This window comes from Salvia hispanica, chromosome 2 (genome assembly GCF_023119035.1).
Source record: "Salvia hispanica cultivar TCC Black 2014 chromosome 2, UniMelb_Shisp_WGS_1.0, whole genome shotgun sequence".
Classification (NCBI taxonomy): domain Eukaryota; kingdom Viridiplantae; phylum Streptophyta; class Magnoliopsida; order Lamiales; family Lamiaceae; genus Salvia; species Salvia hispanica.
Window position 1 is genome coordinate 11515593 of NC_062966.1, and position 11584 is coordinate 11527176.

At 38.3% G+C, this 11584-nt stretch overlaps 2 protein-coding genes across 4 annotated transcripts; one reads left to right on the forward strand and one right to left on the reverse strand.

Moving 5' to 3' along the window:
* Positions 1-794: 794 nt before the first annotated feature.
* Positions 795-2757, forward strand: LOC125208549 (protein IQ-DOMAIN 12). Of its 2 annotated transcripts, none has more exons than XM_048108185.1 (5): positions 795-1033; positions 1112-1390; positions 1469-1702; positions 1905-2036; positions 2124-2757. In XM_048108185.1, the coding sequence occupies exons 1-5, from the start codon at positions 959-961 to the stop codon at positions 2616-2618; spliced, it is 1215 nt and encodes a 404-aa protein (XP_047964142.1). In that variant the 5' UTR covers positions 795-958; the 3' UTR covers positions 2619-2757. The 2 variants fall into 2 exon arrangements, with proteins under 2 accessions (XP_047964142.1, XP_047964143.1); XM_048108186.1 differs by having other exon boundaries at positions 1121-1390.
* A 340-nt stretch (positions 2758-3097) lies between these two features.
* LOC125208551 (DNA repair protein recA homolog 2, mitochondrial) lies at positions 3098-6035 on the reverse strand. Of its 2 annotated transcripts, none has more exons than XM_048108187.1 (8): positions 5797-6035; positions 5583-5631; positions 5235-5455; positions 4891-4978; positions 4207-4379; positions 3948-4094; positions 3736-3870; positions 3098-3502 (listed from the first exon to the last, which is right to left on the reverse strand). In XM_048108187.1, the coding sequence occupies exons 1-8, from the start codon at positions 5887-5889 to the stop codon at positions 3212-3214; spliced, it is 1197 nt and encodes a 398-aa protein (XP_047964144.1). In that variant the 5' UTR covers positions 5890-6035; the 3' UTR covers positions 3098-3211. The 2 variants fall into 2 exon arrangements, with proteins under 2 accessions (XP_047964144.1, XP_047964145.1); XM_048108188.1 differs by having other exon boundaries at positions 5235-5417; positions 5797-6002.
* Between the last annotated feature and the right edge of the window lie 5549 nt (positions 6036-11584).

The following is an 11584-nucleotide window of genomic DNA, read 5'->3' on the forward strand; positions in this document are numbered from 1 at the left end:
TTGATTTGGATTGTTTGGTCTTTGGTTTTTAGAATTATTCAATGTAGTTCGGTGTTGGTATTGTAAAAGTTTTGGTCTATTAAAGTTCTAAAGATAATTATTTGATAGGACTACAAGTATATGTCAATGAGATAAACTTTTAGGCATTTTTTTTTACTGGAAGTAGACAGTAGTATTCAAATTTTCCATATTGGTTTCTTTTTTTATTGAATATGAGTGTAGGGCGGTGTTGAAATTTTTTTGAAGCCACTAATGTAGAGAAAAATGGTTAAAAATTTGTTAGCACACAAATATTGAAAATTTATTCTTGGATAGATATTATTATTATTGAGGAATGAATCATGCTAAACTTTACAAGATAAAAACAATACCTGAAAGGCTAATCTGCAAACAGACATTTGGAAGTGGTCAATAGGCAGGCAGGCAGTTGTGAAAATGACAATTAGGGAGAGGGGGGCCTCAGGCAAAGATAGTGTATGGGATGAGATCTTCTGTTCAAAAATACTAATGAGATTCAATAATAAAAAATAGAACTACTCCACTACATATAAACATCAATATACATACATGTACCATATGATGTTAAAACACACCATCCCAAGTCACCCTCAAATTGTACTCACAAATTTTTGATAATTGAAAGATCAATAGATAAGATAATACCCACCCCCTCCCCTCCCCCCAATTGTTTTTTCTAAAGTTGCTTTCACAATCACTCTCAATCAGCACATGATATGCTTTTCAAAGTATAACTAAACAAATTGATCTACATGAAAGCTTTCAAACCCATTTTGTACCATCATCATTCAAGAATGAAATTGCTGGATACTTTATCAACATGCATGCCTATATAAATTCATTTTCTCTGCATGCTTCAAATCTCATCTTCCTTGAAAATGGCACCACAAAGATTGGTAGTATGAGACTTTAAATTTTCAAGAATATTAATAAGCCAAATATGGGAAGGAAAAAGTGTTGGTTCACTTGTGTAAAGAAGTTCTTCATTCCTGACCCAAAACCTAAATCTCAAGAGGTAAAATATCTATACTATACTATACTTGATCAAATTCTTTTTTTTTTTTGTTACTCTTTTAACTAACAATTTTCATAGAAATCCAAGAAATGGAGATGGATATTCAGAAGATTCAAATTCAGACACTTGCCTTCAATAGAGGAAGCTCCAGAGAAATCACTGAGTAATGCAACAGAAGAGCAGAGGAAGCATGCATTAGCCGTGGCCATTGCCACCGCGGCCGCAGCAGAAGCTGCAGTGGCTGCAGCCAATGCAGCTGCGGAGGTCGTCCGCCTCACTAGCGTCCCACAAAGCCACCGGCTAAAAAACCAGCACGCAGCCGCCATCATAATCCAAAGTACTTATAGGGCCCATCTAGTGAGTTTCTGGTGCAAGAATACACGCTATTCAACATCAGTTTTTTTGGAATTAGTTTTTAACGGTGCCTTTGTGCAGGCTAGGAAGGCTTTGAGTGCTTTGAAAGGCCTTGTGAAGTTTCAAGCAGTGATTAGGGGGGAGCTGGTGAGACGTAGCGTGGTTAGAAAGCTGTCGTCCATGGCTTTGCACACGGATTTGAAGAATCCGCGGGCTGAGAAAAAGAGAGTGCGAACTCTGCTTGAATGCCTCAGCCAGAGTGAGAGTAGGCATAGTCTTAGCAGAAAGGAAGGCATCAAGTCTGAAGAAATCCGAGTAAGCTGTTTTTAGCTCTTGAAGATGATATGCTTTGGTTTCATGCTAACCAACTGTAAAAGGCAAAGTAGGCAAGCTTATATGATGAATTCAAGTTCACTACTCAAAGCTCTACTAATATGATGAATTTGATTAGGAAACTGTGGCTTTGAAAATTAGTGCTGATAGAATGTTGATTTATAGCGTTCTTTTGTGTGTGCAGCTGCGATGCAGCACGCAGAGGACGTGGGATCTGAGCTTGATCTCAAAGGATAGTGTGGAGGCATTGTATTTACAGAAGCAAGAGGCCATTGCTAGAAGGGAAAGGATGAAGCAGTACTCGTTTTCGCATAGGGTATGCTAAATTTCAATGCGTCTATAACTACATATGATACTATTCATCATATAGAATGGATTAAACTAACCTTTGCTTCTTTTGCAGGAGAGGAGAAACAACGAAAGCCTGCAGGAATTGATGAGCAGAAAGAGCAGCAGGTTCGATCAATACCTAGAGCTTGAGGCGTGCCAGCATGCTGAAAAGGAGAAGCTCAAAACAGTTGATGTAAGTAGGCTTGGACCGCTGAGGTTGAGAAGTGCATGCAAGGATGAAAGAATGGAGGAGGTGAGCTCACCGTTTTCACAGCCGAGGAGATCTTTCTGCCACGTGAAACATAGGTCAACAGGGGATGATGGGTCGTTGCCTAGCTCCCTTGTCTTCCCTGCATACATGGCTGCCACCGAGTCTGCCAAGGCCAGGTCGAGGTCCCTAAGCACACCCAAGCAGAGGTTGAGGCTGTGTGAGACGTATTCGGGAGACCACTCTCCACACAGCCTCAGGATGTTCTCTTGGAGCTCGTTGAACGAAAAGATCAACAGAAGTAATAAGAGGAACAGCATCTCTCAGCACATTTCTACAAATTTTGGAACTCTCAACTAAGAGCAAGAATGATTCAGCTTTTCTCCAATCTTGTAAATTTTGTGCATGTCATCACGATTTTTCTCCTAACTTCGAGCTTGCAAACTCAAGATTTTGGTGCAGTTTTTTTCCCATTACAGCTTGTACCTTCTTCTTCTCTCGGGTTTTTTCTTCTTGGAACAATCAAGATAAATAGAGCTCAACCAAATTGTTGTTAAAAATAATGGCAGCCAACCAGTTTCCGACATTATGGCTTCTGCATTATAAGCTCAGTATTTATCACGAGCATAAAAAAAATAACAGTTTTAGCAGAACCCATCTCCCACCATAGCCAAAGAAGCGCAATGAATCATCTGAAAACAAGGAATTTGTGTAGAATGTTTGGATTTAAAGATTGAATCAAATGATGAAAAAGTACATAAGAGAAAAGCTAGCCTAACACAATACACAATTTCCGACTGGCATTCTACTATCTCATCTCAGCTACAAAGCCCGACATATAAGCTGCCTCATTAGGCAATCAACAGAAAAAATATCCGAATGTGGAGTCGTGTCAAGAGTATATTTACAGAAGCAGTAACGAATTATTTGCATTTCACAAGAGATTTATCGAATCAATGGTATCCTCTGTCAAACAAATGGCACCTTAAGGTTTTGATCATATCATCCAAAGCATCCCCATTTGATGCCAGGTATCTCAAAGCTTCCTCTTTGCTTAGCAGGATTTTTCCTCCTACGAAGTATAGGCCTCTATCTTTCACAATGACACCATGCTCACAAGCTAAATCCAAGGCTTCTGATACGCGGCAGATTCCTTTCCCAAAGTTTATACTCAATTCAGCTTTTGTATTTGAAGGGGCTAGCTTGTTTTTCACGACTTGCACACATATTCCAAGTCCAGTAGCCTGGCAGCAGAAATATAGGATAAGTGACACGTGGTCTTCTGAAATCAGAAAATATTATAGAGGAGCAAACAAACAACGCATTTGAAATCTGCCTCCCCGGATATGTTTTTAACTCAATTTTTTTATTGACATGTAACTCAAAAATTCCAAATATTGAAAAATTTACATAGTCATATATAATCGATTTATCAAGAAGAAAACTAGCTGCAAATCTGGTGTCATAATGATATTACCTTATCATTTTTCATCAGCAATCCCTTTCTGCTAATTTTCAACCTCATGGCAGCATAAAATTTCAAGGCATTTCCACCACATGTCACTTCCTCTGCATGAATGGAGCCTTCCACTAATTTCAATTTTTTTCTTACCTATAAGGACCAGATAAATTGGTCATTAAAGCACAGTACATGTTAGAAAATGAAGTTTCCGGTAACTAGATGCTAACCTGGTTGATGAAAATAATAAGAGTATCGGAATTGCACTGAGAATAATGAATTTTCCGTAATGCTTGTGTCATAATTTTCGCTTGTAGATCTCTATAGGGACCACATTCTACTCCATCAACTTCATGTTGAGGAACAAGAGCAGCTACCTGCATTGATAAACATTACTAATTGTTATGACTGAGCATAGTTAAGAAAATAATGGAACAGAACAGAACACAGCACAAGAAACTATAAGTAGAAAAGCTTGACAATACATACACTGTCAACAATAATTACAGAAACAGATCCACTCTTAGTCAGTGTATCCACCACACTTAGCAAATTTTCAGCAGAATCTGGCTGTGAAATAAGGAGACTGTCTTTATTTACACCTATCGATTCTGCAAGTGAAGGGCACATCGCGTTCTCCACATCAAGATAAGCACAGTAACCTATCACAGGAATGAATCAGTTTCTAACGATTAATAATATGGAAGCACTTGGCAGGTAACTGGGCTATTATAATCAGAAGCTTATCGATCTGACAAGAAATCAGAAAGACTCTATAATACCACAACACAAAAGGGACATTTGAGAATCAAAAGTCTAAGCTCAAGTGAATTCAAAAATAATTTCTTAATATATTCCTTCTCTTTATTTTTCACTTAAACATAATTGGAGCATAAATGAGGATCTGAAGCAAGTTATGCATGGGATATGAGAATCCAACTGTGTTAACATGGCGGGCACATAAAAATAATTTAAATGTGATGGAGTACTGTTATCAATACTTTCTCCGCCTGACTGAAAACAGAATACACGCAAAGAGAGATCACTAAACAACAAGAAAGGCTTGCCCATCTGTTGAAAGCATTTCAATGTTAGGTATCTATGCATCTCTCCCTACAGTCTTAGATTACACATCTTTTAACTCAATAACTGAGGATATAGGATACTGAGCACCTCCAAGCTTTTGAGCCTCCTTAATAACATGCAGTGCAAGTGTTGTCTTCCCTGATGCTTCTTGCCCATAAATCTCGACCATCCTACCCTGATAAATGCAACAAGATCTGTCAATAGCATCCACTTAACACACATGCAAATGCAATGAGAAGAAGGCAACTCCGACTCAGTATAGTTTACCAATTTTAGGAATAAAACACACCACTGTGATGCACAGACACACAATGACTACTGAAATGACGCAAAAAAAAAGAGGAAATTAAGGCTAATATCACCAGAAAACACATTTCTAAAATAACACGAGGAAAATAGAAAATTCTATTAGTATTTAAATAAAAACAGACCTTCGGCAGCCCTCCTACACCGAGAGCCTGATCCAGCCTCAATGAACCAGTAGATATCACTGAGGCACGTCTGGCACCAAAGAAACGCTGCAATGAAAGCATCGATTCTTTACCAAATTCCCCCGAGAGCTTCGACAGAGCCATGCGCAAGGCTGCATCTTTCTCAGACACCTTCGAATCATCCTGGATATGATCATCATATGCAAATTCCGAATCTTCAACTGATAAAAAACAGATTAATGTAAAGCATGATGCCACACAAAAATAAAAATAAAAATAAAAACAATCGCAATGCTAATCAAATATCAACAAGAGAGAGATGGAGAGTGAGAGAGGGCATCTGTGTACCTGTTGGCAACGCATCCGAGCACAGCGTTCTTCTCCAAGCAAAAGATGTCTGAACATACAATCAAATAAACAATCATAAATAGGCAACAACGTGCAAAGCTAAATAATGTTTAGGAAAGATACATAGTCCAAAATCAAAATGCAAAAGATAATTCTTTCAGAGGAAAAAAAAACAAAAGATGAGCACATAATCATGGGATACATGTATAAATACCTGAAGTCTAGACGACAGGAGAGATGTGAGGCGTCTGGTGGACAATGGATTAAAGCTAAGTACTTTCGCTGACTTGGGTGCAATTGACACCATCTACTCTGAATTTTCTTCACCGATTTTTGCCGAAATCCCAAAATTAGGGTTTTTTCAACCAAAACAAATTTCAGTCAGATGGCGCCATGTTTCCGAAAAAACTTAAGCGAGGGGACGAGAGAGCAGAAGTCGCTGAATTTTTAAATCGATTTTAGATGCACGAACGACTTTTACAAGTTAAATTATTAAGACTAGGTTACCCTCATATGATGAACGGGGAATTTTTGAGTTATTTTTTTCAGATTTGAAATAACTACTACCTCCATCCATTATTATAAATCTCTTTTCTTTTTCGAACGAAACTTAAAATATATAAAAATAAATTAATAGAAAAAAGTTAGTGGAATATGAGTCTTATTTGTATTATTTAGTAAAAATTTTAAATGAAATGTGAGTAGAATATGATACTCTAGTGTCATTCGTAGTAAAAATGAATCGGAACTCTTATTTATGGATGAACTAAAATGAGAAAATTGGACTCCTAAGTACTGACGAAGGGAGAAGATAACACTTTTATTACAAATAATGATATTGATAATTATGCAGTATATTTATAATACTCTCTATGTTCGCAATTAGGAGTTCCAATTTGCTATTTCAACTTGTCCACAATTAGGAGCCTTGATTTACTTTAATATAAATGGTAAATATATTTCACATTCCACTAACTCATTTTACATTAAAACTCATGTAGAACCCAAAGTGCATATTCTTTGGGACAGAGGGAGTATTATAAAACTAATGTATCAAATCATAACTCACATTCCAATATCTTTTTCATCCATTTTCCTTTACATTTTTTAAAATTAGTGACGAATTCACCGCAATTCCTAAGCGCAGAAACAATAATTATTACCAATATATAAATTAAGTTATTTTCAATTTTTATGAATATTCAAATTCCAAAAACAATAATTATATGCTTATAATTTTTAGGGAGAGAAATAGAGGGATGGAGTCTCAATTATTTTTTGGCTCCACCTATTATCTCGTTCTGATAGTTTTATTTCTATGGGTTAAACTTAAATCCTTAGCTCAAGTAGCATCGATCTAAGATTTTTTTTTTTTAAATAAAAAAAATAAAAATAAAATGATACTTGAATATCGAGTATATCATGTGACAATCTTTCTTTTGAGCATATTCCATCGTTTATACCAAACTCAAATTCATTTTAGTATAAATGTCATACTATTAAATAGTGATTTTACTTAAATTAGTTACACTAAACTCAAATATAAAAGAATACGGTATTTTTTATCTACATATATAATGTATTTTTGATGATCATAAAATTTGAAAAAATGATTTAAATTTATTTTAGTGTAAACTCAAAAATAAGAATATTATGCTCAAAAATCTAAAAATGATGATTTTGGAATAACATTGGAACTAATCTTTTATCTACACTATATTTTGGATTTTAGAGTTCCATTGGAAAGGGTTGTAGCCTCGTAGGTGAACTCTTTTCAATATCCCAATTTGTAAGATCGAAAAAGGTCTCTCTCAAGTCCCAATAATATTAACGAATGACGGTTGTCTCCCCATTCTTATTACCGAATACTCCCTCCGTCCCCGAATAAGAGTTACTAATTTCTATTTTGGTCCGTCCTCAATTAAAAGTAGCACTTTATTTTTACCATAATTGGTAAGTAGGTCTCACATTCCACTAACTCATTTCACTCACATTTTATTATAAAACCAATATAAAAATGAGTCTCATATTCTTCTAATTTTTTCAACCAATTTTTCTTTACATTTCTTAAAACTCGTGCCCGATCAAAGTGTTACTCTTAATGGGGGACGGAGGGAGCATTTGAGAATGCAATATAAAGATTATTTCACGCAGTTAACTAGTAAACCCTATACTTAGACGTGCCCAAGGTTTATGTCACGCCCGCATTTTCAAGGATAGAAAACACGGTTGATCGCAACTAGGGGAGGATTAAAGAAGCGGGCAAGAAAGGGGGAAACAACAAAACTCGACCAAAGCTCAATAGAAGTAGCTCGAATAAAATCAGAGTATCATTTCGACAATCAACAACTCAAAATGATATTATCTCAACTTATACATTATCTCAAAAGAAACAACATTCAGCGGAAGCATTTCGAGAGTAGAATACTGCTGTGTATGAAGACACAACGTATTCTGAACATTTGATAGACATTCTTCACTTTTATACTCAACACCCACCGCGCTCGTCACAGTTCAACCTGCACATAGGAAAAACACATGTAGGGCTGAGTACTTGATGTACTCAGTGAACAAATGCCAAAACAATTTTATAAAAACAGTTATGTCATGCCGCCATTGAGTGAATCTCGGGTTTTACTTTAAAATGCCGAGAAAACACTAAAATCATTTCAAGCACAAACTTTCAACTCATCCTCAAATCCTTTTTCTCATCATTTCAAAACACAACCATTTTTCCTTGAGTTATTTAAGAAATTGTCATATCCGTTCTTCAGGGTGCCGTGTAAGGTGGCCACTTTCCACGAGCACAAAAACTGGCCAACCCATTCGATGACTCACAGTCATCGTGTACACTAGTCCGAGTAGGGACGCACCCTTTCTAGGACCCGAATTCGATTAAACTCATAGTAGGGACTCACTCTTCACTAAGCTATCATCAACATCATCATCTCAACAACCTCAATAATCTCAACATCAACAACCTCAACAACATGTGAAACGAGAATATGGCCATAAACTCGATCACTGGATCGCCGGACCCAAAAGACGGCTCACAATCCCCAATGGTGTACACTAGCCTGAGTAGGGACTCACTCCCTAGTTAGACCCGAATTCGATTTCAATAGGTCTAGTAGGGACAACTCCCTTGCTAAACAAACAGATAGGCATTTCTCAAAACAAAAAATGGCATGACATATCCTTTGCAAAACTCCATTTTTCTCATAAAACGTATTTGAAACTTAAATCATTTTCTGTCAAGATCGAGCATCATCTCACATCACATCAACAAGTTGAACTATTAACAATATCACTCAATAAATCAACACATATATCACATAACATCACTTGCACTTTAACACATATATCACCTCATCATGGAATAAAATAATAATTGCAGTCTCAGTTAAAAGGGATTTCGTCACATAAAATGATGCTCGAATCGATATATTAAAACTAAAGCTCTTGAAAGTATTTAGTTTGAAAGTCCACCTCATTCATTTTCTCCTTTTCGATCTTACTTCGCTCATGGAGAAAATCCTTCCTTGAGTCATGCTTCTCCTCTCTTTCATTTATAATTGGAGTAGCCCGAGCTTGAATTAATCGGCCCCAACATAAATTCGAAAATTTCAAATCAGAGAGCTTGTTGCTTCTCTCCCTCTTAATTTCCTTCTCAGCCTGCTCGCTTCCCTTCTTCACGCCTCTCGGTCCTCCATCTCCCTTTCTCTTCTCCGTCGCTGCTCTAGTGCGGCGAGCTCGAAGGCTCAGCTCTCCGCCTATCTTCTTCTCTCATCGCCGCTGCAATTCGCTGCAGTATCTGCCCGAAATCTAAGTATCACCGAATCCATCTCACTCTGCTCTCTGCCAACGCTGCCGTCGCCCGTTGATTCAAGCTCTACAATCGAGCCGTAGTCGGAAAGTCAGCAGCATCTAAATCATACTCCCAACCCAAAATCGGTGGGGGACTCTTCTCTGCTTCATGGAATCAATCCAAAAAAATGAACTCCATTTCCCCTCTTTTCTCTCACGCTATTTTGCATTGCCTGCAACTCCCTCTCTATCGAATTCACTCTCACAAATTCAGTCCAACACCTTTCTCTCTCTCAATCCCTCCGTTCTCGGCCTCCCTCTCAATCTCGTCACTTCTCTTTCTAACTCGCCGCCATTCTCCTAGTCAGCTCGTCGTCGTTCGCCTTCTCCCTCCTACTTCAGCGGCAATCGGTACCGCCGCTGTTTACGTCGCTTTCTCCATTGATACTTGAAAACTTCTCGGATCTATCTCTTCTACTTCGCTGGTGTTCGCCGGCAAAACACAGCACCACCGCCGCCAATGCCGCGATGCAGCAGGAGCTGCTGCTGCTCTTGATTCCGAAACTCGTTGCAGATCGTGCTGCCGTGCAGACGTGGTCGCTGCTGCCAGCACCCAGCCGGCATGATGCGAACCTAACCGACACGCATCATGCATCGAGCCCGCTCAAGGACGTACACCAAAAGAGGACGAGGAAGATGAGTAGGAAGATGCTAGAGTCCTTAGGTCTGTTCATAACAAGCTTAAGACTCAAAGATGAGGCCCAGAAGGAAGACCCGAGTGTCTCGAGAGCAATACACCAAATTCGGCTCGACCCCGCACTAAATCAGAACTGGGGGTCTGTTCAAACGCCAATCTTCCTACTAAGACGGTGTCCAAATGCTGATCCAAGACCACCATCGTCGAAATACCTTCGCGTGGGTACCTCACACACCCCAAACGGAGTCCGGATGAGAGAGATATGGCCGTTTGACGAAAGTCGCGCAGAGCTGCCGAGGAACTAACCGTGGCCGGGCGAAAAACGCCCGGCCGACAAGAAAAACGCCCGGACAAGGTCCCAAAACGCCCGGGCAAGGCCCAAAATGCCCGGCCGGGCATTTTGTCCGAAAATGTCATTTTTTTAAAGCTTTTGAAGACTATTTTCTCTTTCCTTTGTTTTAGTATAAATACTCCTTTTAGGGTTTCTTCATTCTCAGCTTTGAACATTTTGTAAACACTAAAGACTCCATTGTGAGCTCCTCTTCAACTTTTGAAGATTTATCCAAAATCCCTTGTGGTTGCATTTTAATCTATTGTCGGGCTTAGATTGAATGTTAAGGTATGCAATTCTAGTTCTTGTGTTGCTAGTTTTGTGGAGCCATTAGATTTTTGCTTTGGTGAAAGTTGCCTTGGGTTGTCTTCATTGTTTTGTAGAAGGTCCATAGGTTCCAAGCATTTATCTAAATCATAACACCTTCATCCTCTTCCTTTTCCACCATTTTTATTGTTTCATTTCTTGTTGGGTTTGTTGGGTTGTTGAAATATTTACAAGAGCAAGTCCGAGGCAAACATATGTGTCTTGAATCCCTAAGATTCACATTATTTGGTATCAAAAGCCATTGGTTCTTGTTCTTGTAATTGTTAGAAAAAAAAAAGAAAAAAAAAGAAAAAAAAAGAGATATCTCAAGTTCTACCTTTGGGCTTTAGTCATAAGTTGATAGATGTGTTATTGGGTGTATCAATTTGTTTGTTACAAAGTCTTAGGCCAATATTACATCAATTGTTTGGTCTATTGTTGTGGGTTGAAATCGTGCACACAAAGTGTTTGTTGAATTGTCTCATTGGCTTAGCACCTTGCTTTCACTATATCTTGTGGCTTCTAGAACTAGTAATTACTTGGCTAGTTGCATATCTTGTTTGTTAAATTGTGCTACCCTTGTGGATTAACATCTTGAGAGCAAGTGAGGGAGAGTATCCTAGCCCCCAAAATTTCTAAGCCTTCCGAGTGACATTGGGCGTGAGTTTTGGGAAAAGGGGATTTACATTGTGGGAAGTGAGCTCCTCACTAAAACCTCCATTCTCGGGTGTGTGCGTTTTTTGTGTTACTAACAAAAGGGACTTGTCCCTAGTCTTTGCAAAATTTGTTTTGTAGGTACTCAACATGCCACCGACCACTAGAAATGGAGCCTCTAGGCAAAACTCGCCTATAGGAGATGAT

Bases quoted from the DNA above. Each gene is read 5' to 3' on its own strand.
- LOC125208549 (XM_048108185.1), top strand. From the start codon at position 959: ATGGGAAGGAAAAAGTGTTGGTTCACTTGTGTAAAGAAGTTCTTCATT. The intron at 1,391-1,468 runs GTGAGTTTCTGG...GCCTTTGTGCAG, and splicing joins GTACTTATAGGGCCCATCTA to GCTAGGAAGGCTTTGAGTGC. The intron at 1,703-1,904 runs GTAAGCTGTTTT...TTGTGTGTGCAG, and splicing joins TCAAGTCTGAAGAAATCCGA to CTGCGATGCAGCACGCAGAG.
- LOC125208551 (XM_048108187.1), bottom strand. From the start codon at position 5,889: ATGGTGTCAATTGCACCCAAGTCAGCGAAAGTACTTAGCTTTAATCCA. The intron at 4,979-5,234 runs GTCTGTTTTTAT...TGCATTTATCAG, and splicing joins GTGTAGGAGGGCTGCCGAAG to GGTAGGATGGTCGAGATTTA. The intron at 4,095-4,206 runs GTATGTATTGTC...TTATCAATGCAG, and splicing joins CTGTAATTATTGTTGACAGT to GTAGCTGCTCTTGTTCCTCA.